The 25,866-nt window shown below is 42.7% G+C and overlaps 2 protein-coding genes across 5 annotated transcripts in view; one reads left to right on the top strand and one right to left on the bottom strand.

The window, feature by feature from the left end:
- The window catches only part of SLC51B (solute carrier family 51 subunit beta), a 23,150-nt gene extending 3,999 nt beyond the window's left edge, over positions 1-19,151 (bottom strand). The window contains exon 1 of one of the 3 annotated variants that reach the window (XM_038580722.1): positions 19,027-19,151. The gene's annotated coding sequence lies outside the window, so the exon portion shown is untranslated. Of the gene's footprint in view, positions 1-6,244; positions 6,671-8,336; positions 8,481-19,026 lie in introns of those variants that run through there. The other 2 variants (XM_038580721.1, XM_038580720.1) reach the window with 2 other exon arrangements.
- Positions 19,053-25,866, top strand: part of MTFMT (mitochondrial methionyl-tRNA formyltransferase) — a 27,020-nt gene continuing 20,206 nt past the window's right edge. The window contains exons 1-3 of one of the 2 annotated variants that reach the window (XM_038580712.1): positions 19,053-19,286; positions 22,174-22,383; positions 24,723-24,845. In XM_038580712.1, coding sequence (XP_038436640.1) covers positions 19,066-19,286; positions 22,174-22,383; positions 24,723-24,845 — 554 coding nt within the window. In that variant the 5' untranslated portion in view covers positions 19,053-19,065. Of the gene's footprint in view, positions 19,287-22,173; positions 22,384-23,535; positions 23,792-24,722; positions 24,846-25,866 lie in introns of those variants that run through there. The other variant, XM_038580713.1, reaches the window with a different exon arrangement.

The raw sequence follows: 25,866 nt of genomic DNA, 5'->3' as shown, positions 1-25,866 counted from the left end.
CTCAGTGGCCTCATGAGGCTACTTTATGACACAGCCAGGTCTGTTCCCAGGCCGAGACCAGGCCATGGCGCTGATTCTCCCAACTGCTCTGGGCTCCCAGCTTGATGATAGCAAGCCATCGGAAGTGAACTTTGGGCTATGAGAAGCTGGCCCCTTATCTGGCTCTGCCTCTGGTTAATTTGTCTAGGCAAATCTTTGGGTCCTCTGAAGAACAAAAAAGGAAATAATAAAAAAAAAAATAGAGGCAGAAATCAAGGGGAGAAATGGACATGATGAACAAAACCAAAAGCTGGTTTAAAAAATATATTAGTAAATAAATCTCTGGCAAGATTGACCCAGAAAAAGAAGATGCAAATAAAATATAGGACCAAGAAAAAAAAAAAAAAGACCAGAGATTTCGAAATATAAAAATGTATTTTGAACTATATGCTAAGAGACTTGACAAACTAGATGAAATGGATGAATTTCTAGAAAAACAGAAAATATCAAAATTATTCAAGGAAGATACTTGAAAACTTCTAAATAATAAAGAAATTGAGGGGCATCTGGGTGGCTCAGTCTCATAAGTATCTGCCTTCAGCTCAGGTCATGATCTTGGGGTCCTACATAGGACTCTCTGCTCAGCGAGGAGCCTGCCTCTCCCCCTTCCTCTGCCACTCCCCCTACTTGTGCTCTCTCTCCTTATGTCAGGTAAATAAATAGAATCTTTAGGAAAAAAATCTTATTAAGAAAAAAGAAATTAAAATGATAAGCCAAGTCCTCCTCTCCAAAAAATAAAACCTAGGCCTACATGGCTTTAATCATGAGTTTTAATAAACTTTTAATAAGCAATTGATTCTTATTTTACAGAAGTCCCTCAAAATAGACAGCACTAACTGGATTGCTCTTCTAACACTGGTTTCAAAACTAGATGAGGGCCATGCAAGAAGAGAAGATAATAGGCCCATTCACTTATGAAAGTAGACACAAAAATCCTAAATAAAGTAGTTACTCAAATTCAACAATGTATTTAAAAAAGCATTACCAAGGAACTTAAACACGAGGAATGGAAGGACAGTTTGACATCAGAAACTATATCAGTATGACTTACTACATTAATAGGCTAAGGGGGAAAAAAACCATATGATTGATATGTATGATAAAAACTCATAGGGCAGCCCCGGGTGGCTCAGCGGTTTAGCGCTGCCTTCAGCCGAGGGCCTGATCCTGGAGACCCGGGCTCCCTGCATGGGGCCTGCTTCTCCCTCTGCCTGTGTCTCTGTCTCTCTCTCTCTCTCTGTGTGTGTGTCTCTCATGAATAAATAAATAAAATCTTAAAAAACTCATAGCAAACTTGAAGTAGAAGGAAAACCTCTTCAGTTTGGTCTAGGCAACATAAAAATCCTACAGAAAACCTTATAGTTAATGGAGAAGCTTTAAATGCGTTCCCTTTAAGATGGCAAGGCAACAATTTGCTGGCTGAATTTGACCATTATAATAAGTCCTAGAGGTCCCAGTAAGGAAAGAAGAAGAAGTAAGTGTAAATTAGCAAATGGGATTATATAAAACTCCAAAGCTTCCATACAATGAAAGAAAAAATCAACAAAATAAAAAAGCCTATAGAATGGTGAAAATTTTTGCAAACCGTATAAGGGGTTAACATCCAAAATATATAAAGAACTCATACAACATAATAAAAACAACAAAACAATCTGATTTAAAAATTGGCAGGACAAAATAGACATTTTTCCAAAGAGGACATCAAAATGGCCAACAGGCACATGAAAGGATGCTCAATATCACGCATCAGAAGGGAAATGTGAATCAGAAGCACAGTGAGATACCACCTTATACCCATTGGAATGGCTGTCATCAAGAAGACAAGAGACAACAGGTGCTGGGAGGATGTGGCGAAAAGGAAACTGGCATATACTGTTGGTGGAAATGTATAATGGTTCAAACAGTATGGGAAACAACATGGAGTTTCCCCAAAAAATTAAATCTAGATCTATCATATGATCCAGCAATTTGACCACTGGGTAAATATATGCAAAGGAAAATAAAACATATTTTGAAGAAGTATATGCACTCCCATGTTTTTCCAGCGTTGTTCACAATAGGCAGGATACGAGGGCAGCCTGGGTGCCCACTGACAGACCAATGGATGAAAAAGATGTGTTGTACATACACAGTGGAATATTATTCAGCCATGAGAAAGGAGGATATCCTGGCATTTATGACCAGATGGATGGACCTGGAGTACATTATACTAAATAAGATAAATCAGACAAAGAAAGACAATTGTATGATTCTGCTTTTATGTGGGATCTTAAAAAAAAAGTCAGATTTGTAAGAACAATGGAGTGAATGGTGGTTGTCAGGAAATGGGAGTTGGGAAGATAAGCTTTATATTGTTTAAAGGTACAAATTTGCAACTAATAGCAAATAAGCCATAGTCATCTAATGCATAATATAATGAAAATAGACAATATCATACTGTAATTATGTAATGTGATAACCATAGCTACAAGACAATCATATTCCAATATAGAAATGTATCAAAGTAACATATTGTACACCTTAAATTTACACAATATTTTATGTAATATATATTCAATTAAATGAAGTGTGAGATTTGATAAGAAAGAGTTGAGACTTGTAACTCTCAGATGACAAGATCATCTACCTAGAAAGATATACAATTAGAACTAACAGAAGCATTTACTGCTTCTACATTTATACATTTGTTGCTGTATACAAGGTCAATAGCATTTCTCACATTAGTAGTGAAACTGGAAAATTAAATAAAAATAGGATATCATTCAAGATCGCATCAAAGCCATAAATCATCTAGATAAACTTATCCAAGCATACGAAAGACCTCTACAGAGGAAAAAAATAGGTGGTCTGAATAAATGGAAAGACATCTATGTTTTTGGATAGGATATATACTATGAACATGTCAATTATCTCCAAATTAATAATCCCATACAGTCACAATCAAAATTCTATTAGATTTTTTGAGGACCTTGATGAGCTTATTCTAATGTTTACATAGAAAAAGTAAACACACAAAAGTAGCTAGTAAATCTTAAAAAAAAAAAAAAAAAAAAAAGACTAAGAGGAGGAACTGGTCCCAGTAGAGGTTGAGAGACAGTGATTAAAAAGGTGGTTTTGACACAAGACCAAATCACTATACCAAGGAATCAGAACAGATATTTCATAGAGACCCATGTTCACATGGAAACTGGATACACAATAAAGGTAGCTCTAATAACCAGTAGGGAAAGGAGGAATTGTTTAGCAGACTGTGTCAGGGAAACTAGCTCACTGTATGAAGAAAAGGAAGACTGGATGATGCACATCTAACGAATAGCAAACCAAAACAGACTCCAAAATTAAAGACCTAAATATAAGAGGAAAACATAAAGTTAATAGAAGTGGAGTAGGACTTCTTAAACAAAACCATAAAAACTCAAATCATTCAATTAAAAAACTGACGAATTTGATTATATAAAAAAGATTATCCATTCAATGAAGAATACCATCAATCAAGTAACAAACACATTTCTGGTTGGGATAAGATACTTACAATGCTCAAAATCAAGAAAAGACTGATATCTAGAGTATTCAAAGAATTCTTGCAAATTAACAAGAAAAAAAAAGACAGGAACCCTAAAAAAAAGGTAAAGGATGTAAACAAGCGATTCACAAAATAGGAAACCCTTCATAGGCTAGTAAGCATATGAAGAAAGGATCAATTTCTTTGGAAATCAAAAGAATGAAAATTAAAACAAAAATGAAATAATACTTGGCATCTATTAGATGGACTTGGTTTGAAAGGTAGCTAAGGCTGGGACTTGCTGGGGCTCTGGGGCTATAGCCCCAGGCATTAACAGAGGGAGTGTAGACAGGCAGCCATCCTAAGAGCAAATCAGCCAAAGTAAGTATACACCCCCCACGACACAGCAATCCTGCTCCTGAGTGTGTGTGTATATATATATATCCCCCCAAAAATTATCCTCGATCATAAGGGAGCATGCCATAGCATTTATGAAAATTCAAAATATGCACGTAATACATATTTTACAAAAACATATTTTAAAGAAAGATACACATTACGCACATTAGGATACTTATCTCTGGGGGAAGAGGAAAAAGGGAGCAGGAATGAAAATGAGAGTAACTTAAGAAATGAAACAGGAGAGGGGTTTTGAACAGACCAATCATGAAAACATGGTGGCACTACTAACAATGACAAATGCAGAGAGAACAGGAGGGTCCCCAAGGCAATCGCAAGTGCCCCTACTCTGACATTGTCTTCTGTAGTAGCCTCTGGATGCTCAGCCAGGAACATCCCAAAACAGCTGGATGGCAAACAGCCAAACAGAAAAGCAAAGTACTAATAAAAGGATTGACATCAGAGTTTTTTTCCAACTCTAAATACTCTGAGAAAACTGAAGAAGCGTCAGACTTTGAGGGAAAATATTTTGACACAAATATAACACTGAGCTAAGTTTTTTGTATATGAATGATCATTTGTGTGTCAAGATAGAGATGGAAGTTCAGGGAAAAAGAAAGATCTTTTTTATGCTTTCTGGGACTTGGATGCATACTACCTACTTACTCATTACTTACTGAATATATGTCGACTAATGGAAGGACAAAGTTACAGGAATGGCTAATCTACGTGATTTGCTATTCCAGCTCCAACTGTCTGTCCAGAGCACTTGCTAAAAGGGGTTGTGATTTTCTGTTCAGTCTCAGACGCAGGAGTGTCTGGATTAATTAGTAACATTGGCCATAGACTTATGTCACATATGCAGACCCCCCCAGATCCATAGAGAAAAGAGTGTGAAGGTCAAGATCCTCAACACTCACTCCCCCCCGGGGAAGTAGGATGGGGTCTAAACATGTGAGACGTTCACTTTGAACATTTCTGTATTACATACGTTTCTCATGAGTATACATTATCTTCATGAAAACAATACATGTAATTATATTTTAATGTATGTATATTTTAAATATATATTTGATGTATTTGTGTGTATTTTTAATGCTCGTATATATTATATTTACCTTTTGAGACAACAGTTCCAATAGGGGTTGTTTAATGAATAGAACTAATAAGATGTCAATTCTTCCCAGCTTGATCTATAGATCCAGGGTAATACCAATCAAAAATCCCAGCAAGTTATTTTATGGATATGGACAAACTGGCTCTAGAGTTTATACAGATGGACAGGGGCAAAAGACCCAGAATAGTCAACAATATTGAAGAAGAGGAGCAAAGTCAGAGGACCGATGCTACCCAACTACAAGACCTACTCTAAAGCTACAGTGAGGGGATCCCTGGGTGGCTCAGAGGTTTGGCGCCTGCCTTTGGCCCAGGGCGTGATCCTGGAGTCTCTGGATCGAGTCCCGTGTCGGGCTCCTGGCATGGAGCCTGCTTCTCCTTCTGCCTGTATCTCTGCCCCTCTCTCTCTCTCTCTTTGTCTATCATGAATAAATAAATAAAATCTTAAAAAAAAAATAAAGCTACAGTGAGCAGGACAGAGTGGTATTGGAACTAATCAGAAAAGTGTACAAATTTGCATGTGGCTGATGTCCACAGCAGAAGGTGTGTTTTATTTTATTTTATTTTATTTTTTAATTTTTTATTTATTTATGGTAGTCGCACAGAGAGAGAGAGAGGCAGAGACACAGGCAGAGGGAGAAGCAGGCTCCATGCACAGGGAGCCCAATGTGGGACTCGATCCCGGGTCTCCAGGATCGCACCCTGGGCCAAAGGCAGGTGCCAAACCGCTGCGCCACCCAGGGATCCCCAGAAGGTGTGTTTTAAATTGTATAATATTGTTATAATCAACATACACCAACAAACAAAAAGACAAAATGATAGCATGACTTGAACTGAGCGTCAGCCCTCCCTGGTTGTGTTAGATGCCACAGGAACAAAGGACACATTTCCTTCAGAGCACCTAATCAGTTTCCTTCTACAGTGAGCATCATATTAATATACCTGCTATTGAAAAATTATTAACCAAACTTCACGATTCATTTGGCTTTGATTTTTCCATTATTGTCCTTTTCCTATTCCAGGGTCCCATCCAGGATATCACATTGCATTTAGCTGTCATGTCTCCTTAGGCCGCTTTGGGAGAGTCCTGCGTTTTATACAGGGCTTCACCATCCATCTGCCGCTAGGCTGGCATTCCTGCCAAAGATCCTGAGCCGCCCATCCCCATGGGAGGTTGAAGACACTCACCCTGGATCCCGCTTCTGGGTCGTGCCTTGATCTGCTGTTAGGAGCAGCACTAGTTTCTGGGTCCTTCTCTCACAGGAGTGCCAAGGGGTCTCTGTACCTGAGCCCTGTGGGGCCGTGCTCCAGAGCCTGTGTCAGTGGAGCCCATCTGGTAGCTCTGGCACACGCCCTTGGCACACGCCCAGGCCTGGAACCTCCTCCGTCACTCCAGGGTGAATGACCTCTTGAGTGAGTGGCCTCAGATGACAAACTGGCTCCATGTGACTTTCAGGATCTGAAAGAACCAGGAGCTCCATGCTTTCCTTATATGTTGGCCTCAAGTAAAGAAAAAACATCTAGATCCTCTCACCAGCCTAGAGAGTGGGCTGGGGAGGACCCCCGGTCTGGGAGGTCCACTGTTGTGGGGGAATATGTGGTCTGTCCACCCCAGGCCTCTGTTTCCTGCTATGATCAATATTTAACCATGGCACAAGGAGCCAAGCCTGGCCTTTTATAGCCTGTGCTTTCTCACAGTGAAGTTCATGGCCTTGTGTAAATTCTCTACAAGGAGCTGTAAAATAAGACCTTTTGAGGGCCAAGGGTGGGGGAAGGCAAAGCAAGGGAGGCCGTGAGTGACCCGGAGAGGAGGAGTTCCACAGGCTAGGTTGAATAGGATCATGTGGGGGAAGGACTTGGTGGAGAAGCAGAGCAAGGCCAGATCTGTTCGATTCTTTCATTTTTTAAATAAGATTTTATTTATTTATGAGAGACATACAGAGAGAGGCAGAGACACAGGCAGAGGGAGAAGCAGGCTCCCTGCGAGGAGCCTGATGCGGGACCCGATCCCAGGACCCCAGGATCACGCCCTGAGCCAAAGGCAAATGCTCAACCACTGAGCCACCCAGGTGCCCAGATCCGTGCAATTCTGATTGTCGGTGGGCTCTTCTGGACTTTTCCACCCACTGGCTCCTTGCATCTCCAGCAACCTTTGGAGTTGGGTCAGCAAGGAGTTCCCATTTCGCAAATGAGCAAACAGGTCAAGTGAAGCCAAGTAAGAGGTCCAAGTTCCTTTACGAGTTAATACTGATTAACAGTGTGGAATGCAGCATGGTGCAGAGGAAAGGAGACCCCACAGTGAACCTCAGTCTGAGGTTCTCCAGCCCAACGTCATTTTGTAACTCATTCATTCACTCAATAAATAGTACCCAAGCACCTATTGTATGGATGCCTGGCAAACATGCAGGCAAGGATACTGCTCTCTTGGAGCTCACACTCTAGGAGGGGGATACAAGCAACAAAAGAGTCAGCAAAAACATAAGATAATTGCAGCTAGTGACAATTCCTGTGAATAATTTAAACAAAATGATATACAGAGAGATGGGGCAGGGGAAATGTGACTACTGTATTACTATACCAAAACCCAAAAGATCTGGGATAGGGGGTGCAAAGGCACCGAAGATTTAATGATCTTAATGAGTTTGAGAAAAAAGAGGGAGGGAGCAAAGGAGCTAGTGATTAAGGAAAGTGCCAGGAGATAAAGTTGGAGGAAAGACAGAAGCAGATTATGCAAGGCCTTATAAAACAGGATGAGTTAGGATGTAATGAGAAATCACTAAGCAGGAAGTGATGTGGTCTGACTGATATTTATCTAAGATCACTTGGCCTGCTGGGGTGAAGAACGGATTGTAAAAGAGCAAGAAAGGAGCTGGGAGACTTGCATTCATCCAGCCAAGAGACAGTGGTAGTTTGGGTCAGGATTGTGGGGATGAGGGATGCCTGGGTGGCTCAGTGGTTGAGCGTCTGCCTTTGGCTCAGGGTGTGATCCCAGATTCCTAGGATCGAGTCCCACATTGGGCTCCTTGCACAGAGTCTGCTTCTCCTCCCTCTGCCTGTGTCTTTGCCTCTCTTTCTGTGTCTCTCATGAATAAATAAATAAAATCTTAAAAAAGGATTGTGGGGATGATAAGAAGTGGTCTGATCCAGGGTGCATTTTGGGGAGAAAGGCAGCTGAGAGTTTTCATGAGAGAGGAGCTCAACACTAATTCTCTTAAACATCAAAGGAATTCAAAAGGAATTTATTGGCTCCTATAACTGGGAAGAGCAGGGTGGAGCTGACCTTTGGGATAGCTGGAACCAAGAGCCTGAAGATCCTTAGCTCTTTCTCCTGCTCTCTCCTTGCTTCTTTCTGGATATCAGGATCATTCCCGAAGTCTAGCCATCTCCAGGAACCTGGACCAGGCTGCAGGAAATCCAGGCTCACATCTTTATAGCTGAAAGGAAAGGGGTCCCTTTCCTCAGTTTGGCAATTCCTGAGAAAGGACTCCATTTGTCCTGGCCTGGATCATGTACCCATGTTTTGGGATCAGTTATCATGACCAGAAAGTGAGGTACCATGGATGGCTCAAATCTCATGCCCATGGGAGAACCACAACTGTGAGCTGGATAGCCACTTCAGTGTGGGTGCCTGAAGTGACTCCTTGACCCCAATCCTCCCAGATCTTCTCTGTCCGCCTTTGAGGAATGCCCTCAGAGGGCCCTGTGTCCCCTTTCAGAGGAGCCTGCCTCAGCCCAAGTAATGAGAGAAGTAGTATGATACTTCTGAATCATTTTTCTTTTTTTGCAAATTTTGTAAACTTCTTTTTTTTTTACTGAAGTAGAACATACATATAGAAAAAAAAAGAACATGCATATAGAAAAGTACATGAATATTAAGCTATGGCTTAGAGAATTTTCACATGAATACACCCATGTGTGAAACCCTCACCATCCAGATCAAGAAATAGAACATTGCCAGAACTCAGAGGTAGACTTACGTCCATCTCTGGGCACTATCCCCCCAACAAAGGCAACCACTATCCTGACTTTTTTTTTTTTTTTTAAGATTTTATTTATTTATCCATAAGGGACACACACATACACACACACACACACACACACACACACACACACACAGGCAGAGACACAGGCAGAGGGAGAAGCAGGCTCCATGCAGGGAGCCCAACATGGGACTCGATCCCGGGTCTCCAGGATTACACCCTGGGCTGAAGGCATCGCTAAAGCACTGAGCCACCCAGGCTGCCTGTGGTTCTTGTTTTTAGAAGACAAAGTTCAACCCATCTACTTCTTTCACCCCTGGTTATTGTTTTTAGAAGAAAAATTTCAACCCATCCACTTCTTTCCTCCGTCTGGAACACAAATCCAATGGTGAAAAGGACATCTGAGGCTAGAAGTCATTACATTACAACCCATGAGCCAAATCTGACCTGCAGCCTATTTTGTAAGTCAAGTTTTCTTGGAACATGGCCATGCTATTTGCTTGTGTAATGTCTATGGCTGCTTTCATACTACATTAGCAGAATCAAGCTGTTGGGACAATGATGGTATGGCCTACAAAGCCTAAATGTTTACCATTTGGCCCTTTTCAGAGAGAGCTCGTGACCCAGACAAGATAAAAGAATCTGGGTCCCTGAATGACCTTATGGAGGAGAGCAGCCTACCTGCCCTTGACTACCTGTCTACCTCTGGAGGGCTATATGTGAGAGAAGTAAACTTTGATATGATTGGGATCTCTTTGTTACAAAAATTTAGCCAGTACTGTAACTGATACATACATTAGTTGTGCCCCAAAACTGTTAAGTAGGGGAATACCGTAGCATCAGAAGAACTAAGTTCTAGTCCTGTTCATCCTCGCTGCAATCAGCCATGTGCCCTTAAGCCAGTCACCTGCACCTCTTTTTCTTATCTAATTATACATAAGCTTCAAAGAGAAGTAAAAAGGAAAGGTATTTTAGAAACTATTATCAGAAGGGGCCAATCATGTGTTGACAAAACCCAGGTCTTTTAAACTCAGGAGATATTCCCCTGGGTCCAACTAGTTAGTTTTTCTGTTTAAAAAAAAAGAAAAGGTTAAAAACCCAACATGAAGGAGATCTCTTTTCCTAAGAACAATGGGTGGTGAAGTTAGGGAAATACCCCCTGGGCTGTCCAGGGTCTTGACTCCTCAGCTCAGGGCACTTTAATCTCAGCCCAGGAGTAAGGTGCTGGGTGGAGGTCTGGCCAGAACTCCAGGGTCTAAAGAGAAGCATCTTTCTGCTTCTCAGCCGCCTGCCTCTGCAATGCCTGCTGGGCTGACAGCCAGCAGAGGCTTCAAGGTGGTAGAGCCTGCTGCATGTGTACGTCCAGCTCAGGCTGTTCTGCTCCTTAGGGTGGGCCATCCATCATCAGCTGATGCCAGGAGGGGCGGACAAGCCCTTGGCTAGCCATCTGTTCTCACCTTCATTTTCACAAACATCACTTACAGTCAGAAGCCAACCTAATGATTCCGTTTCAAAAATAATTCTGGCAATTTCCTGATAGTAGCACATTCTCTTCTCAGTAGAGAAAAACTTCCTAAACACCGAAAAGAAATCTAAAGATGATGATGTAAGGAAATGACAGCACAGGGGAGCAGAGACAGACGGACAAAGATATTTACTGCAACACTGTTTAAGATGATTTAGAAAAATCTAACTGGCCAAGAACCGGGTAGGGGTCAAATTATGGTACCAATGGAACCAGGTATTTTTTTTTCCTACGGGCCAATTTTTATATTAAACCCAGAGGAGAGGATTCCCGGGTGGCTCAGCAGTTTAGCACCTGCCTTTGGCCCAGGACATGATCCTGGAGTCCCGGGATCGAGTCCCACATCCGGCTCCCTGCATGGAGCCTGCTTCTCCCTCTGTCTCTCTCTGTCTCTCATGAATAAATAAATAAAATCTTAAAAAAAAAAAAAAAACCCAGAGGAAAGAAATGTAGAGTAGAATTAGTGTGGGCATTTTTGGAAAAGGTAGGGCAATTAAGTCCAAAATTAATGATGCTTAAGCACTGACTTGATGCCTCCATCTGTAAGAGAGTGGTTGAAAAGAGAGACAGGTATCCGAAGGGAAGCAATCTTTATCCTGAACTAAAATGATCTCAGGGAGCAAATCCTTTTTCAACAGACCTATATCTTGCCAGAAGCATTTTAGGAACTTTGCAAAGTATTGGAAGTTGGAGGAAGAGACTGGTGTGTAGCAATGGAACGAAGTATGTACTTTCTCCAAGCAAGGACACTGGGCAGTCACCACTTTCAACTTAGCTACAGCATTTGATACTTTCTATATCGTTGACCCTCTTTATAATCCTCATTTCTATGTCTTTGACCCTTTGCACCTGGTTACAGTATAACCGATTATCTTCTGACTAAATCAAAGTCCAAGAGTAAAATCAAATCAGAGTCTCTCGGCCTTTCATTTTATGAGACATGGGAAGTTTAATCATTCCCATACACAGCAATCTGAATAGCTTCATTTGAAAATGAATTGCTAAATAACGTGAGGGGTGTGTCCCTGACCACTTGGAAAGGAAGCATTGTGTATTAATCTGTCTGAATTTTGTTGTTATCACCTTTGGCAAGCCAGTAAGCATTCTTTGGGGGGGAACTCCGCAGCATACAGCTGACCAGCATTAAAGAAAACATTTCTGATAATTTAGTTAGGACCATTTAGTTTTATTACAATCTTGCTATAAGGGAAAACGCCTCTGGTAGTCCTAGTTTAAAAATTCACTTTTGGGGCAGGCCCGGGTGGCTCAGCGGTTTAGCACGGCCTTCAGCCCAGGGTGTGATCCTGGGGATTGAGTCCCACGTTGGGCTCCCTGCATGGAGCCTGCTTCTCCCTCTGCCTGTGTCTCTGCCTCTCTCTCTCTCTCTCTGCCTCTCATGAATAAATAAAATAAAATCTTTAAAAAAAAATTCACTTTTGGTGAATGGTTAGATAATCATTGTCAGACTAGATTTTTTTAAAAAGAAGACTGTTGATTAAAGGGTCACTAAGACTCTTGACTGGTGTCAGTTGGGTGGGTGGGTGACTAGTTTTCTAGAACAAATCTTGTCTTAAATTTAGCAGAAAATTGTCTACACATTTTGATGAGGAATCATAATTTCTTTCCAGAAGGAAGTTGTGAAATTATTTAAAAAGAAGAAAAGTTCTGTCCTTGATTAATTAGGTTTGGGACAATTTTTCTTTTGAAGCCTCTCCTTTTGGCTCAGATTATTTTTAAAGATCTGTCAAAAAAATTGGCTGTCTCTTTATGTTAATTAAATGTCATGCCTGCTTGATCACTTTTTACATTTTTTTTTTTAAATGGAGGCAAGTAGGGATGCCTAGATGGCTCAGTGTTTGAGCATCTACCTTCGTCTCAGGGCATGATCCAGGGGTCCTGGTATCAAGTCCCGCATGGGGCTCTCCGCAGGAAGCTTGCTCCTCCCTCTGCCTATGTCTCTGCCTCTCTCTCTGTGTCTCTCATGAATAAATAAAATAAAAATCTTTTTTAAAAACGGAGGCAAGTAGACATACAAAACATACATAATCATCATTGTCAGAAGTATTCATATCCACATTAATATTATTCCTTTTAACAAGCTTCCTATATTTGGGAAGAGTTTCCAAAGGAATATTGTATGGTGATTCAGTCTGGTGGTAACAATTTCATGCAGCTTATGAATCTGAATCATGTAAGTGTTATTCTATGTGTCATGTTTTAATTCAGAGTTCTAAAAAGAGGCATCTATAAATGTGCAAAGACCTTGCTGAACAGTAAGCAAAATTAGAGCCACAAAATTAGAGGCAGAAAGTTAACTTTTCCCTGTAAATTGTATAAAGCCCCAGGGGTAAGTTTCCATTCTTTCCATGGTGCCAGATATGCTTTCTACTGACCTTATCAGCACGTTTGCTCTGAGGCCAGAAACCACCTCACCAGATTTGGTCAATCTCCCTGAAGGTTGTCAATGTTTCTGGCCTGCCTGGAAGTGGCAGCCTTTTCTACCTGGAAGGTTATGATCCGTAAGCCATTTCCTTGGAGGGCTTATAGTATCATTTCCATAAAAGAAATAAGGAATCTCTTGTCATTTTGTTTATTTGCTTATAGCTGTTTGCAGACTATGTATTTCCAAAAGTTCCCTGGAAGTTAATGGGTTCTTTTAATAGTCTACATTTTGGAAGTTACAGCAAAAAGCTTCTGTCATTTATGCAGAAGAAAAATAAAATTGTATTTCACTACCTCAGATGACTTATAGACTGTACACACACGATCAGACATGTGATCAGTGTATAAAGTGGAGTTATATTAATATCCTATTATATATATGCTTCCCAATTATTTAACTAATTTTAATATCTCATTATATATTTTTTAAATAAATGTACTAAATAATGTTAGGTACAACATTATTCAAAGCTTTAAAAAATTTTTAAGATTTTATTTATTTATTCATGAGAATACACAGAGAGGAGAGAGAGAGGCAGAGACACAGGCAGAGGGAGAAGCAGGCTCCATGCAGGGAGCCTGATGTGGGACTCGATCCTGGGACTCCAGGATCACGCCCTGGGCTGTAGGTGGCGCTAAACCGCTAAGCCACCGGGGCTGCCCAAAGCTTTAAAAATTTTAAAAAGATTTTATTTATTTATTTGAGAGACAGGGAGACAAAGCTTGAGCAGAGGGGGAGGAGACGAAAGAGAGGAAGAAGCAGACATCCCGCTGAGAAGGGAGCCTGATGTGGTGCTCGATCTCAGGACTCTGGGATCATGACCTGAGCTAAAGGCAGATGCTTAACCAACTGAGCCACCCAGATGCCCCTAAATTTTGGTTTAAAAAATAAAATTAGACTTGTGAAGTCTCTTAAGATACTTTTTACTACAATAATTAAAAAAAATTTTTTTTTTACTACAATAATTTTATTCTTGTAACTTGACTGTGAGGAAAGAAGTACATTTTGGAGGATCCCTGGGCGGCTCAGTGGTTTAGCGCCTGCCTTCGGCCCACGGCGTGATCCTGGAGTCCCAGGATTGAGTCCCACATCGGGCTCCCTGCATGGAGCCTGCTTCTCCCTCTGCCTGTGTCTCTGCCTGCATCTCTGCCTCTCTCTCTCTGTGTGTCTCTCATGAGTAAATAAATTAAAAAATCTTAAAAAAAAAAAAAGAAGTACACTTTGTATGGATAAGAGTAAATAAAAATATAACTTTTAAACAAGTTTATTGGGATATAATTTACATAGCACACAATTCACTCATTTAAAGTGTACGTCAGTAGCTTTTAGTATGTTCTTAGAGTTGTGCAACCATCATCACAATCAGTTTCAAAGTGCATCAATCCCAAAAGGAACTTTGTGCTAATTGGCAGGCACCCCTCATTTCTTTTTTTTGTAAAGATTTATTTATTTGAGAGAGACAGCGAGCAAATGAGGGAGGGAGGGGGGGAGAATCTCAAGCAAACTCCCCAGTGAGCATAAAGCCGAACGTGGGCTCAATCCCAGGACCCTGGGGTCATGACCTGAGCCGAAATCACTGGTCACTTAACTGACTCACTCAAGCACCCCAAGAATCCCTCATTTCTACCAACATCCACCCTTGCCCTATTTTCTGCCTCTATAGATTTGCCTATTCTGGACATTTCATATAGGTGGAATCGTACATTTATTTGGTCTTTTAGTGACTGGTTATAAAAAGTATTGTGCAATCTCCAAGTACTCGTACTGTTTCCATGCTACTCCTTTTAATTTCTTAATTTTTTGTCAGACAACCAAATATCATTTATTAATTAAATTAATATGTCTAAACACTTAAAGTTAGTTATCTTAGAATTATTACTCAAATTGACATTCAATATTAAATTAATCACTGTTGGTATTAAATACACAGGCTAAATTTTACTCAGGTAATGCAAGCAATGTAATTCTGTGGTTCCATATGGTTTACAACATTGCATGAAGTTTACATACTACACTAGTTATTATAATTAAATTTGGTTGAGGCCTCATGCTTATATGTACATAATCTTATATTTTTTGTATAAGTAATGATTTCAACGGCCTGTAAGACAAGTATAAAGAATTCGGAAATTTCAATTAATTGGGCTTATCAGAATATAAATCCAAGCCTTACATGAGCTAAAATGTTATGTTGGCATTTTACTTACTTTGTAATAAAATCAGACAGTCTTTTTAAAAAATGGAGTATACACGGCACCTGAATGGCTTAGTCTGTTGAGTATCCCTCTCTTGGTTTCAGCTGGGGTTGTGATCTCAGGGTCATGAGATTGAGCCCCCACATTATTATCTTATCATCTTCCTTACAGAGCTAGGAAAATGTACTTTATAAAAAGAAATACTCCTTTGTTAACATTGTACAGCTTTTTTCCCAGGGGGAAACTAAAGATTTTAAGATTTGATCTCTTTACATCTGTTTTGATATTTCACTTGGTTTTACTATTTATCAGCAGCAAGGGAAATCTTCCTTATCTTAAGGCTGCTTCTCATTCTTGTACTACCACATCCAGCTTCCTTCCCTTCCTGGGACTCTAACGTCCATTAGATGACGTTTGATCTCTCCAGAATCTCTCCTCAAGGTCACCCAGTCCTGTGGGCACAACCTGCCTCTTAAGCTCTCACTTAGGATGGTAAGACACCTGGGTTCCTACTGAGAGACAACCTACTACATAGAACAGCCTTCTTACTATTTGTGCCATCACCTGTACCCGGTACAGGATGGGTTAGGTGGGGAGGCATCCTGTCCCGGTCTGTCCCCAGTGAGTGGACTTGTAGCCCAGTCCTGCTTTACCGAGCAGCTGGACAGCTTACGGAGGGACATCTACTGAGACCACATAGGGTAGAAACAACACTGACAGCGAATCCAAGTGGAAAGTGCTGGAGCTTGGGAATGGGCCATCACATTCAACGACAGGAAATATTGGTGAGCAGCACCTCCTGGCGGACTTCTGATGCAACTACAGGCAGGAGATGGTATTACATGAAACTGCTTCCCAAAAGACCTTTCACAGTGCTGCTCGAGGCCGCCCCATAGTTCGGTTCCTGACCCTGGCTGGCACCAGCCTATGCTACCATACCCTCTCCTGACACATGTGGCATTGTCTCCCAGATTATGTTCGGAAATTCTTGTGGATTCAGGCATTGGCCATTTTACCAATTAGAGCTCTGACCACTCTCCTCCCTGTGCTCCTGCTCCATCTTTCCCAGGGCTCTTGCTGCTCCTCCTTTTTGACTCTCAGCCCAAAAGGGCTAATCACACACACAGAAGTTGACTCTCTGGCAGGCCTCTGCACTCCTCAGAAATCATACACACAGGGCACCTGGGTGGCTCAATAGGTTAAGCGTCTGCCTTCAGATCAGATCAGGATCCTGGGGTCCTGGAATCCAGTCCTACATCTGGTCCCTGCTCAGTGGGGAATCTGCTTCTCCCTTCTCTCTGCTCCTGCTCACTCTTGTTCTCGCTCTCAAACAAATAAATAAATTCTTACAAAAAAAAAAAAAGAAAGAAAAGAAAAGAAAAGAAAAGAAATTATACACACATATTCAGGATTAAGGTGAGATGATGGAGAACAGGAAGAGGGAATGCTTCCTTTTTCCTCTCATGCCAGATCAGCTTTCTCACCCTCCAGATATTAAGGTCAATTTTACATTCAAGATTTCCACCAAACATCTCCACTTGATTCTCAACATTTCAATCTTTAAGCATTCAAAGCTGAAACATCGTCACAGCACCAAGCAGGCTTCCTCTCTGTCAGTGATCCTACTCTTGCCTTGTCACCTGGACTCAGAACCTGGAGAAATTTCATTGATTCATCATACATATATACTTCATTCATCAGTAGAGAGAAATTTCTGGAAACCAGAGCACCAGGGTAATATTACAGCCCAGTCCCTTGGATGTACTTTCTGGACATCTTAACTTATTACTTAAAACTGCTTGCCATAAGGGGCTGGAATCTTCATCTTCTCTGTGTGCTTTATAGTAGTTCCAGCAATGGATTTTCCTGGGCTTGGAAGTATACTCCCCCATATATTCCTAACTTACTACCATGAGTAGTAAGTCTATTTAACACACAGGTGAATTTGTCAATGTGTGTGCAAAATCAGACAACTTCCTTCCGTAATTCTAAACTGTGTGGAAGCAGCGGTTCCCACAGAGCACAGGCTTCTGGGAGGATATCTGAACTTGGCATTGAAGAATGGATACCAGGGCAGTCCGGGTGGCTCAGCGGTTTTAGCGCTGCCTTTGGCCCAGGGCATGGTCCTGGAGACCCAGGATCGGGTCCCACGTCGGGGTCTCTGCATGGGGCCTGCTTCTCCCTCTGTCTGTGTCTCTGCCTCTCTCTCTCTCTCTCTCTCTCTCTCTCTCTCTCTGTGTCTATGAATAAATAAAAATAAAAGTCTGAAAAAAGAGTGGATATCATTTAGAGAAATGATATGAGGAGGGCAGCCTAGAAAGAGCAACAGGCAGGAGCACCTGAGGGACAATAGATTCTGGTTTCAGCTCAGGTCATGATCTCTGGGTGGTGGAATTAAGCCCTGCGTCAGGCTCCATGCTTAGCATAGAATCTGCTTGAGATTCTCTCTTTCTCTCCCTCTTCGCTGCCCCTCCCCCTCTCCATGCTTGTGTGCTCTCTTGCTCTCTCTCTAAAATAAAAATAAATCTTAGGGGGAAAAAAGAACAGCAAGCAAAGGCACAGAAGCAGGAATGTGCAGAACTCATAATTTGGGAAAAAGGACTGACCCAGGGTCACTGGGTCTAACACTGTGTGATGGGGAAATGCAGTAAGAGTAAGACTAGAAAGGAGATCTAGTCTCCACTCTATAGCCATACACAAGATGTGTAACCATATGTGAGAAGGTCACTATGTAGGCCTCTGGAATATAGAACCTAAGCACTAAAGTTCCTTACAGGTCTTCTGGGGAATGCTTCCCCTGCTTTTTTCCCCCTGAAAACCTCCCCTATGGTATCCCTCTGTGGGGGAGGGAACCCACAGTATAGGGGCAAGAGTGGGGCCTTAGATTCATCAGAATGACTGTGAGCAAGTAACTGAGCCTCAGTTTCCTCAGGTGCAAGATGGAGGCTTTGACTTACCTAGTACATAGAATCGCCATGAAAACCAAATGGTAAGGACCACAGACTTCGGAGCAACATGGACTAGCTGTTAGGACCTTAAGTAGGTAATTCCCTTCACTTCACTGAGCCTCAGATTCTTTTCAATAAAATGGTTGTGATAATATCTATCTTGTATGCTCGATATGAGGAGTAACTGAAATAATGGATATAAAATGCTTAGCCAAAGCGTGGTCTACAGTAAATATATACTTTACTAATTTATTTCATTGTCTGAAAACACATGATTTGCTCCCAAAAGAGTTCTTTTGAGGAGATTGGCTAAATCATGCAAACAAATGCAATAAAAATCATGGGGAGGGGGATCCCTGGGTGGCTCAGCGGTTTAGCGCCTGCCTTCAGCCCAGGGCGTGATCCTGGGGTGCCGGGATCAAGTCCCACATTGGGCTCCCTGCATGGAGCCTACTTGTGTCTCTGCCTTTGTGTGTGTGTGTGTGTGTGTCATGAATAAAGTAATAAAATCTTTTTAAAAAATTATTTAAGGGACGCCTGGGTGACTCAGCGGTTGAGCATCTGCCTTCCACCCAGGACGTGATCCTGTACTCCCAGGATCGAGTCCCACGTCGGGCTCCCTGCATGGAGCCTGCTTCTCCCTCTGTCTCTGCCTCTCCCTGTGTCTCTCATGAATAAATAAATAAAATATTTTTTAAAAATTATTTTAAAAAAATCATAATCATGGGGAGGCTCGAGCCTGCAGATTCCTGGAGGAGCTCCAACACAGGCGGGTCCCGCCTCCAACCACGCAGGCCCCGCCCCCAAGCGCGAGCAGGCCCCGCCCACCAGCTCTCCTCGGCCCCGCCCCTCCGGCCGAGCGCGCGCGCCCCCTCCCACCTCGATGCGCCTGCGCAGGACGGGGCGCCCGCGGAGGCGATGAGGGTGCTGGTGCGGCGCGGCTGGGGGCCCCGGCCGGTGGGGGGCGGTCCAGGCGCAAGGCCGAGCCCGCAGTGGCGAGCGCTGGCCGGGCTCGGCGCGTCCCCCGGCGGGGAGGACGGCCGGGGCGTCCGCGTCCGAGAGAAGCCTCCCTGGCGGGTGCTCTTCTTCGGCACCGACCGGTTCGCCCGCGAGGCGCTGCGGGCGCTGCACGCCGCCAGGTACGGGGGCCGGGGCGTGGGGGGCCCGGCTGCCGAGGCCCCGCAGCCGAGCCCCGCGGCGGCCGCGAGGGTTTGCGCCGCTAGCCCGGGAGCGCGGCGGCGCCGGAAGGGTCTGGGCCCGCGTCTCTGCGGCTCCCGGAAGGTGCCCGCGCCTGCCCGGTGGCTCCGGTCTGCGCTCCTGCTCCGCGCTCTCCGTTGTCCCACCCGCTTCGCAGACGTCGCCTCTGTCCTCTGCCACCACCTCCTTGCCGCATCCGTGTGTCAGGAAACTCGAGCTCGGAGAGGTTGAGTGATTGCCCGAGGTCATCACAGGCCTCCGTTCATCTACTTTGTACCCTCCAGTCCCAACACATGGTTGTGGGCTTCTTTGGGCATTTGCACACCCACGTCTCCCTTCACCGCTTCCTATCTCCTCCCTGTATACCGTGGGACCCAGTTTTCTGGGGCTGAAATAAGGGCACAGTCCAAAAACAACTGTTTCCAGCTATTGAATAAATGTAGAAGTCAGAACTCTTAAGTATACATTTGGTATTTCTAAAAATTAACAAATGTTGGTTTACTGGGGGGGGGGGGGGGGGCGGCGGATTGAGATCCAACCTGTTCTGAAAGTCCATGCTATGTGATGGCCCTACCCAACTGTACAGCTCTGCCTTCTTTCCCCCAACCTCCATTTATTATTTCTGCGCTCTTTTTTCCTGACGCGCCCCCAACACTCATTTCTGTCATCTCCATCAAGTCTTTCCTACAGATTGTTCACAGCAGCCCCTCCTATGGACAACCCCATCATTCCCCCCATAACATATTCCTCCCTCCATCACTCTGTTCTCCGCACACACCCTGAAACACTCCCTTCACACATGTTCCTTTTGCACGCCCTCTGTGATGTACCTCTCCACGTGCTGCTTTCCCCAGATTGCCTCCCGAATCTCACTGCATGTGTTGACCTTTCTGTTGATGCTTTGCTTGGCAGCTCCATTACCCCTGTGCTTTGTCTTTAGGGCCCTCCTATATACTCCTTTTCTCATAACTCCTCAACACTAGATGCAATACCTGGTAAATAAACTAACACCGTGCAGCCCGGGTGGCTCAACAGCTTAGCGCCGCCTTCGGCCCAGGGCGTGACCCTGGAGACCCCGGATCGAGTCCCACGTCGGGCTCCCTGCGTGGAGCCTGCTTCTCCCTCTGCCTGTGTCTCTGCCTCTGTTACTGTGTGTGTCTCTCATGAATACATAAATTATATATATATATATATTTTAAGATTTTATTTATGTATTCATGAGAGACACACACAGAGAGAGAGATGCATAGACACAGGCAGAGGGAGAAGCAGGCTCCATGCAGGGAGCCCGACGTGGGACTCGATCCCGGGTCTCCAGGATCACACTCTGGGCCGCAAGCGGCACTAAACCGCTGCGCCACCAGGGCTGCCCCAAATAAAATATTTTTAAGAATAAATAAACTAACACCCTCTGAGCACTGGAGGACAACACAGCAGATAAAAAGAAAGAGTACACATGTATTACTATGTAATGATGCCCGCGCGCGCGCACACACACACACACACACACACACACATTTTAAAGTGTTTATTGGTTCAGCCCCACCTCGGGCTCCCTGCTCAGTGGATAGCCTGCTTCTTCCTCTCCCTCTGCCCCTCCCTCCTGCTTTTTTGCATGCCTGTGCCCTCTCTCTCTCTCTAAAAATCTTTAAAAATAAATTAAAAAATAAAAGTATTTATTATTTGGCTAACACATGGTTGTGGTACAAAATTCGAAAGGTTCAGGAGCACCTGGGTGGCTAAGTCAGTTAAGTGTCTGCCTTCAGCTCAGGTCCTGGGATGGAGCCCCACCTCTGACTTCCTGCTCAGTGGGGAATCTGCTTCTCTCTCTGCTATTCCCCCTGCTTGTGCTCTCTGTCAGGTAAATAAATGAAATCTTTAAAAAAAAAAAATTCAAAAGGTTCAAAGGATATTATAGTGAAAAGTCAGTTCTTTCCACCTCTATCTCCTATATCCAGTTCTTCTCTTCAGAGACAGCCACTGTTCTCTTATTCTAGAAATGTTTGCTGGATATACAAGCAAATGTATTCTTAACCGCCACCCCCCCCCCCGCCGCTTTTTTTAAAAGATTTTATTTATTTATTCATGAGAGACAGAGAGAGAGGCAGAGACATAGGTAGAGGAAGAAGCAGGCTCCATGCAGGGAGCCCGTTGTGGGACTCGATCCTGGGACCCCAGGATCATGCCCTTAGCCAAAGGCAGGCGCTAAACCGCTGAGCCACCCAGGGATCACCGTAACCCACTTTATAAAAAGACTCACCACATAATAGTAATAGTGTTCTAAAAAAAAAAAAACAAAACAAAATGCAGAGTATTTTGCATATAAAATTCTAATTGTGTAAAGTATCTGCACCGTATAGTTTCTGTATGCACAGGAAATTTCTAGAACCATGCTATCCAAACAGTAGCCACTAGCCACATGTGGCTCTTTAAATTACAAATAACTAAAATTAAGTACAAAATAAAAACTCAGTCTCTCAGTTGTGCTAGTTTTAATCACTTACCCTTAATTGTTTCATGAATTTAATCATAAAAGTACTGTGGGGGATCCCTGGGTGGCGTAGCGGTTTAGCGCCTGCCTTTGGCCCAGGGCGTGATCCTGAAGACCCGGGATCGAATCCCACGTCAGGCTCCCGGTGCATGGAGCCTGCTTCTCCCTCTGCCTATGTCTCTGCCTCTCTCTCTCTCTCTCTCTCTCTGTGTGTGACTATCATAAATAAATTTTAAAAAATTAAAAAAAAAATAAAAGTACTGTGGTAGTATGTGAAGTAGTTTAACTTTGAGTCATTGTCTTAAAATTCACATTTTCTTCCAATCTTTCCAACTTAGGGAAAATAAAGAGGAAGAGTTAATTGAAAATTTGGAGGTGGTCACAGTGCCCTCTCCATCACCAAAAGGACTGCCAGTGAAGCAATATGCTGTCCAGTCTCAGCTTCCAGTGTATGAGTGGCCAGATGTGGGATCTGGAGAGTACGACGTTGGAGTGGTAGCTTCATTTGGCCGACTTTTGAGTGAGGCTCTTATTCTTAAATTTCCCTAGTAAGTGTTTTTTTTTTTTTTTTTTTTAAGGGAATACAGTATAGAAGCCTTGGTCTTTATATATGGGCCTGGTGTCTAAAGTATAATGACTTGAATTCTAATTCTGATTTCTTTACTATTTTCTCTTAAAACATCTTGTTAGTGCATTAATTGTTGAAATGTATGATGCTCTTGATCTGTGGGTTCTCACCCACCCTCATTTAAATTCCATATATATGCTGACAATTCCCAGATCTCTCCCTGAACTCCAGGCCACCAATACCCACTGCCTCCTCCACAGTTCTCCTTGGGTGTCTGAGAGGCACCTTACACTTAAGGTGTCCTAAATTGCATTCCTGAACTTTTGCCCAAAACCTGCTCCTCCCCAAATCTTCATCTCAGTAAATGGCAACTCTACCCTTCTAGTTGTTCAGACTCAAAACCTTTCAGTCGCTCGTGAGTCCTTCCCTCACCACACATCCCATCCATCAGGAAATCCCATTGGCTCTGCCTTTGAATTCTATCTAGAATCTGACTGGCTCTTTCAACACTTTCACTGCTACCACTCTGACCTGTTGTACTCCAGTAAGCTCCACCTGTTGTCTGCTGTCCTTGGCCTTCTTGGTCTTCTACCAACCCAGCAGCCAAAATGATCCTTTTAAAACAGAAGTTGGATCACATCACTCTGCTCAAAATTCTCTGATGTTTCTCCATCTCATTCAGAAGACCTGAAAGTCCTTATATGGGCCTGTAGGGACCTGCCTGCCTTCTGGGTAGGTTTGGTTCCATCTTAACTGTGGCCTCATCTTCTAGTGTTATTCCTCAGATTCACTCCACTCCAGCCACACTGGCCTCTCTGCTGTTCCTTGAACTTGCTGAACATTTGCTTTCTTCAAGATATTTATTGTTCCCTCTGCCTGGAATATGTCTGCATGGCTTAGTCCATTACCTCCTAACATCTTTGTTCAAGTGTTGTCTTCTTACTGGTAAACTTTGTGACCCCTATGAAACTTGTAGCCTCCCACCCAGTACTCCTACCCCTGCTCTGGTTTATTTTTCTCCACAGCCCTTAGAACCATCTGCCAAACTTTTTACACATTTTTGTATTGGCTTATCTCCCGCTCTTGGCATGTAAGCTCCCTGTGTGTATAATTTTTTTCTCTTTTGGTTCAGTGTTGCTTGTAACGCCATCACTTAGAACAGTGCCAGCACATGGACTGTGCTCAGTGAATATTTGTTGATGAATGAGACTGGTCTGAGCAATGGAACTTTGAATATAAGACTCTCACACTTCGAGATGCCTGGGTGGCTCAGCAGTTGAGCGTCTGCCTCCGGCTCAGGGCATGATCCTGGAGTCCGGGATCAAGTCCCACTTCGGGCTCCCTGCATGGAGCCTGCTTCTCCCTCTGCCTATGTCTCTGCCTCTGTGTGTGTGTGTATCTCATGAATAAATAAATAAAATCTTTAAAAAAATAAAAAAACAAACTCCCACTTGCATATTCCTATAATGGAGACATCAAACTAATCAGCTTACTTAGTAAATGATTTAAATTGCTCGTCTATGAGCAATAGATGTGTTGGGATAAACAGCAAAGGTGACTAGATAGGAAGATTCAAGAAACTTGTTTTAGTGACTCTATAGGCAAACAAAATGAAACAGGGTAACTGGAAGAAACTATAAATATTCACATTGTCCATAGATGCACAGTAGGGTTTGAGTGCTTTTTCTCCTACAGTATAAAAGGTATTTTTTGCTTTTATTTAAAAAAAATCCCAGGGACACCTGGCTGGCTAAGTTGGTGGAGCATGTGACTCTTGATCTTGGGGTTGTAGATTCACGAGCCCTATGTTGAGTATAGACTTTATTTAAAAAATAAAATCTTTGGGATGCTTGGGTGGCTCAGCGGTTGAGCATCTGCCTTTGGCTCAGGGCGTGATCCTGGAGTCCTGGGATCAAGTCCCAGGTCGGGCTCCCTGCATGGAGCCTGCTTCTCCCTCTGCCTGTGTCTCTGCCTCTCTCTCTGTGTCTTTCATGAATAAATAAAATCTTTAAAAATAATAATAATAAATAAAATAAAAAATAAAATCTTTAAAAACTCCCAGATATCACAGACTGCAGTGGAATATCTTTGGGACAATGAATAGTTGTTCTGTTTTTAATTGAGTTTCATTGGTCTCTTATGGTAAGAGAGTAAACTTCATCTCTGACTCCCTTCACAGGTGGCATAAAACTAGATTCAACTTTGATTTTCAAACTTTCTGGGGAAGTGTAATGATAAAAAGTTGCATATTTGTTTAGGTAGCAGGAACTAAGTGGTAAAGCCCACTTGCACCACTAATTTCTGCCTTCTCTGACTCAGTGGCATGTTGAATGTCCATCCCAGTTGCCTCCCGAGGTGGCGTGGTCCAGCCCCTATAATCCATACTGTGCTTCATGGAGACACAATTACTGGAGTGACGATTATGCAAATTAGACCTAAAAGGTAGAAGACATTTTCTTTTCTTGAGACTTTATGGTTTTGAATGTTGATTTCAGTCTGTTTGGAGGGGACGTGGAAGTGGGTGAATGGATAGTGCTCACTAATTCCTCTAACTCCAGAGTGCCTTCCCTTTGTGTCTTTTCCTATTTTCTGACATACACTGTATGTGGTTTTGTATTATTGCAGTTATCCCAGTCCTTGTGAAATGTTTAACTTGTTAATTGAAGTAAATTATATTATTAACAACTGGACTTCCATAAAAAAGCATTGTGTAAATGAAAGATGGATTTTTGTATATGAGTTGTAATGAATCTTGGTTTTGCTGGTCTTGGTTTCTTTGGTCAAAAAATTTTTGCAACCTGAATTAGGACTACATTGTATGCCAATGTGTAATATAACTGTCTTAAGCATTTCATTTTTTTTATCCTACTAAAGTCTAAAACAGAATTATATTAAGCCCCTATCTGTTATCACCTAATGTCCCCACAGAAAATAATTCATTGGTTCACAAGAACAACTGCATGGGATTTGCTTTAACTTAATTCAGAAAACGAGAGGGCCAGATGAAATGAGTTGCAAAACTTTGATAATTCTAAACTCTGGGGATCCAAGAAGACTATTCACTCCTGTTTTTTGTGGATGTTTGCAATTTTTCATAGTAAGCATTTTATTAAAGCTCAGAGGTTGAAAATAGAATTAACAACTGCAAAGTTGAATATTTAAAATAGGGCATATTTCTAATAAAAGCTCATAGCAGTATTTACAGAGCTTGATGCAAATTGTAAGACTGGGAAAACAAACTTGTACCTACTCATAACCAGGCACAACTCTTGTCCTTTGAGAAAGGAAATCTAGAAAGAAATCGTTATGCATTTCTTTTTTTTTTTTTTTTTTTTTAATTTTTTTTTTAAATTTTTATTTACTTATGATAGTCACAGAGAGAGAGAGACAGAGAGAGGCAGAGACACAGGCAGAGGGAGAAGCAGGCTCCATGCACCGGAAGCCCGACATGGGATTCGATCCC

Source organism: Canis lupus, chromosome 30, assembly GCF_011100685.1.
Source record: "Canis lupus familiaris isolate Mischka breed German Shepherd chromosome 30, alternate assembly UU_Cfam_GSD_1.0, whole genome shotgun sequence".
Taxonomy (NCBI): domain Eukaryota; kingdom Metazoa; phylum Chordata; class Mammalia; order Carnivora; family Canidae; genus Canis; species Canis lupus.
This window is presented reverse-complemented; position numbering and strand designations above follow the sequence as displayed.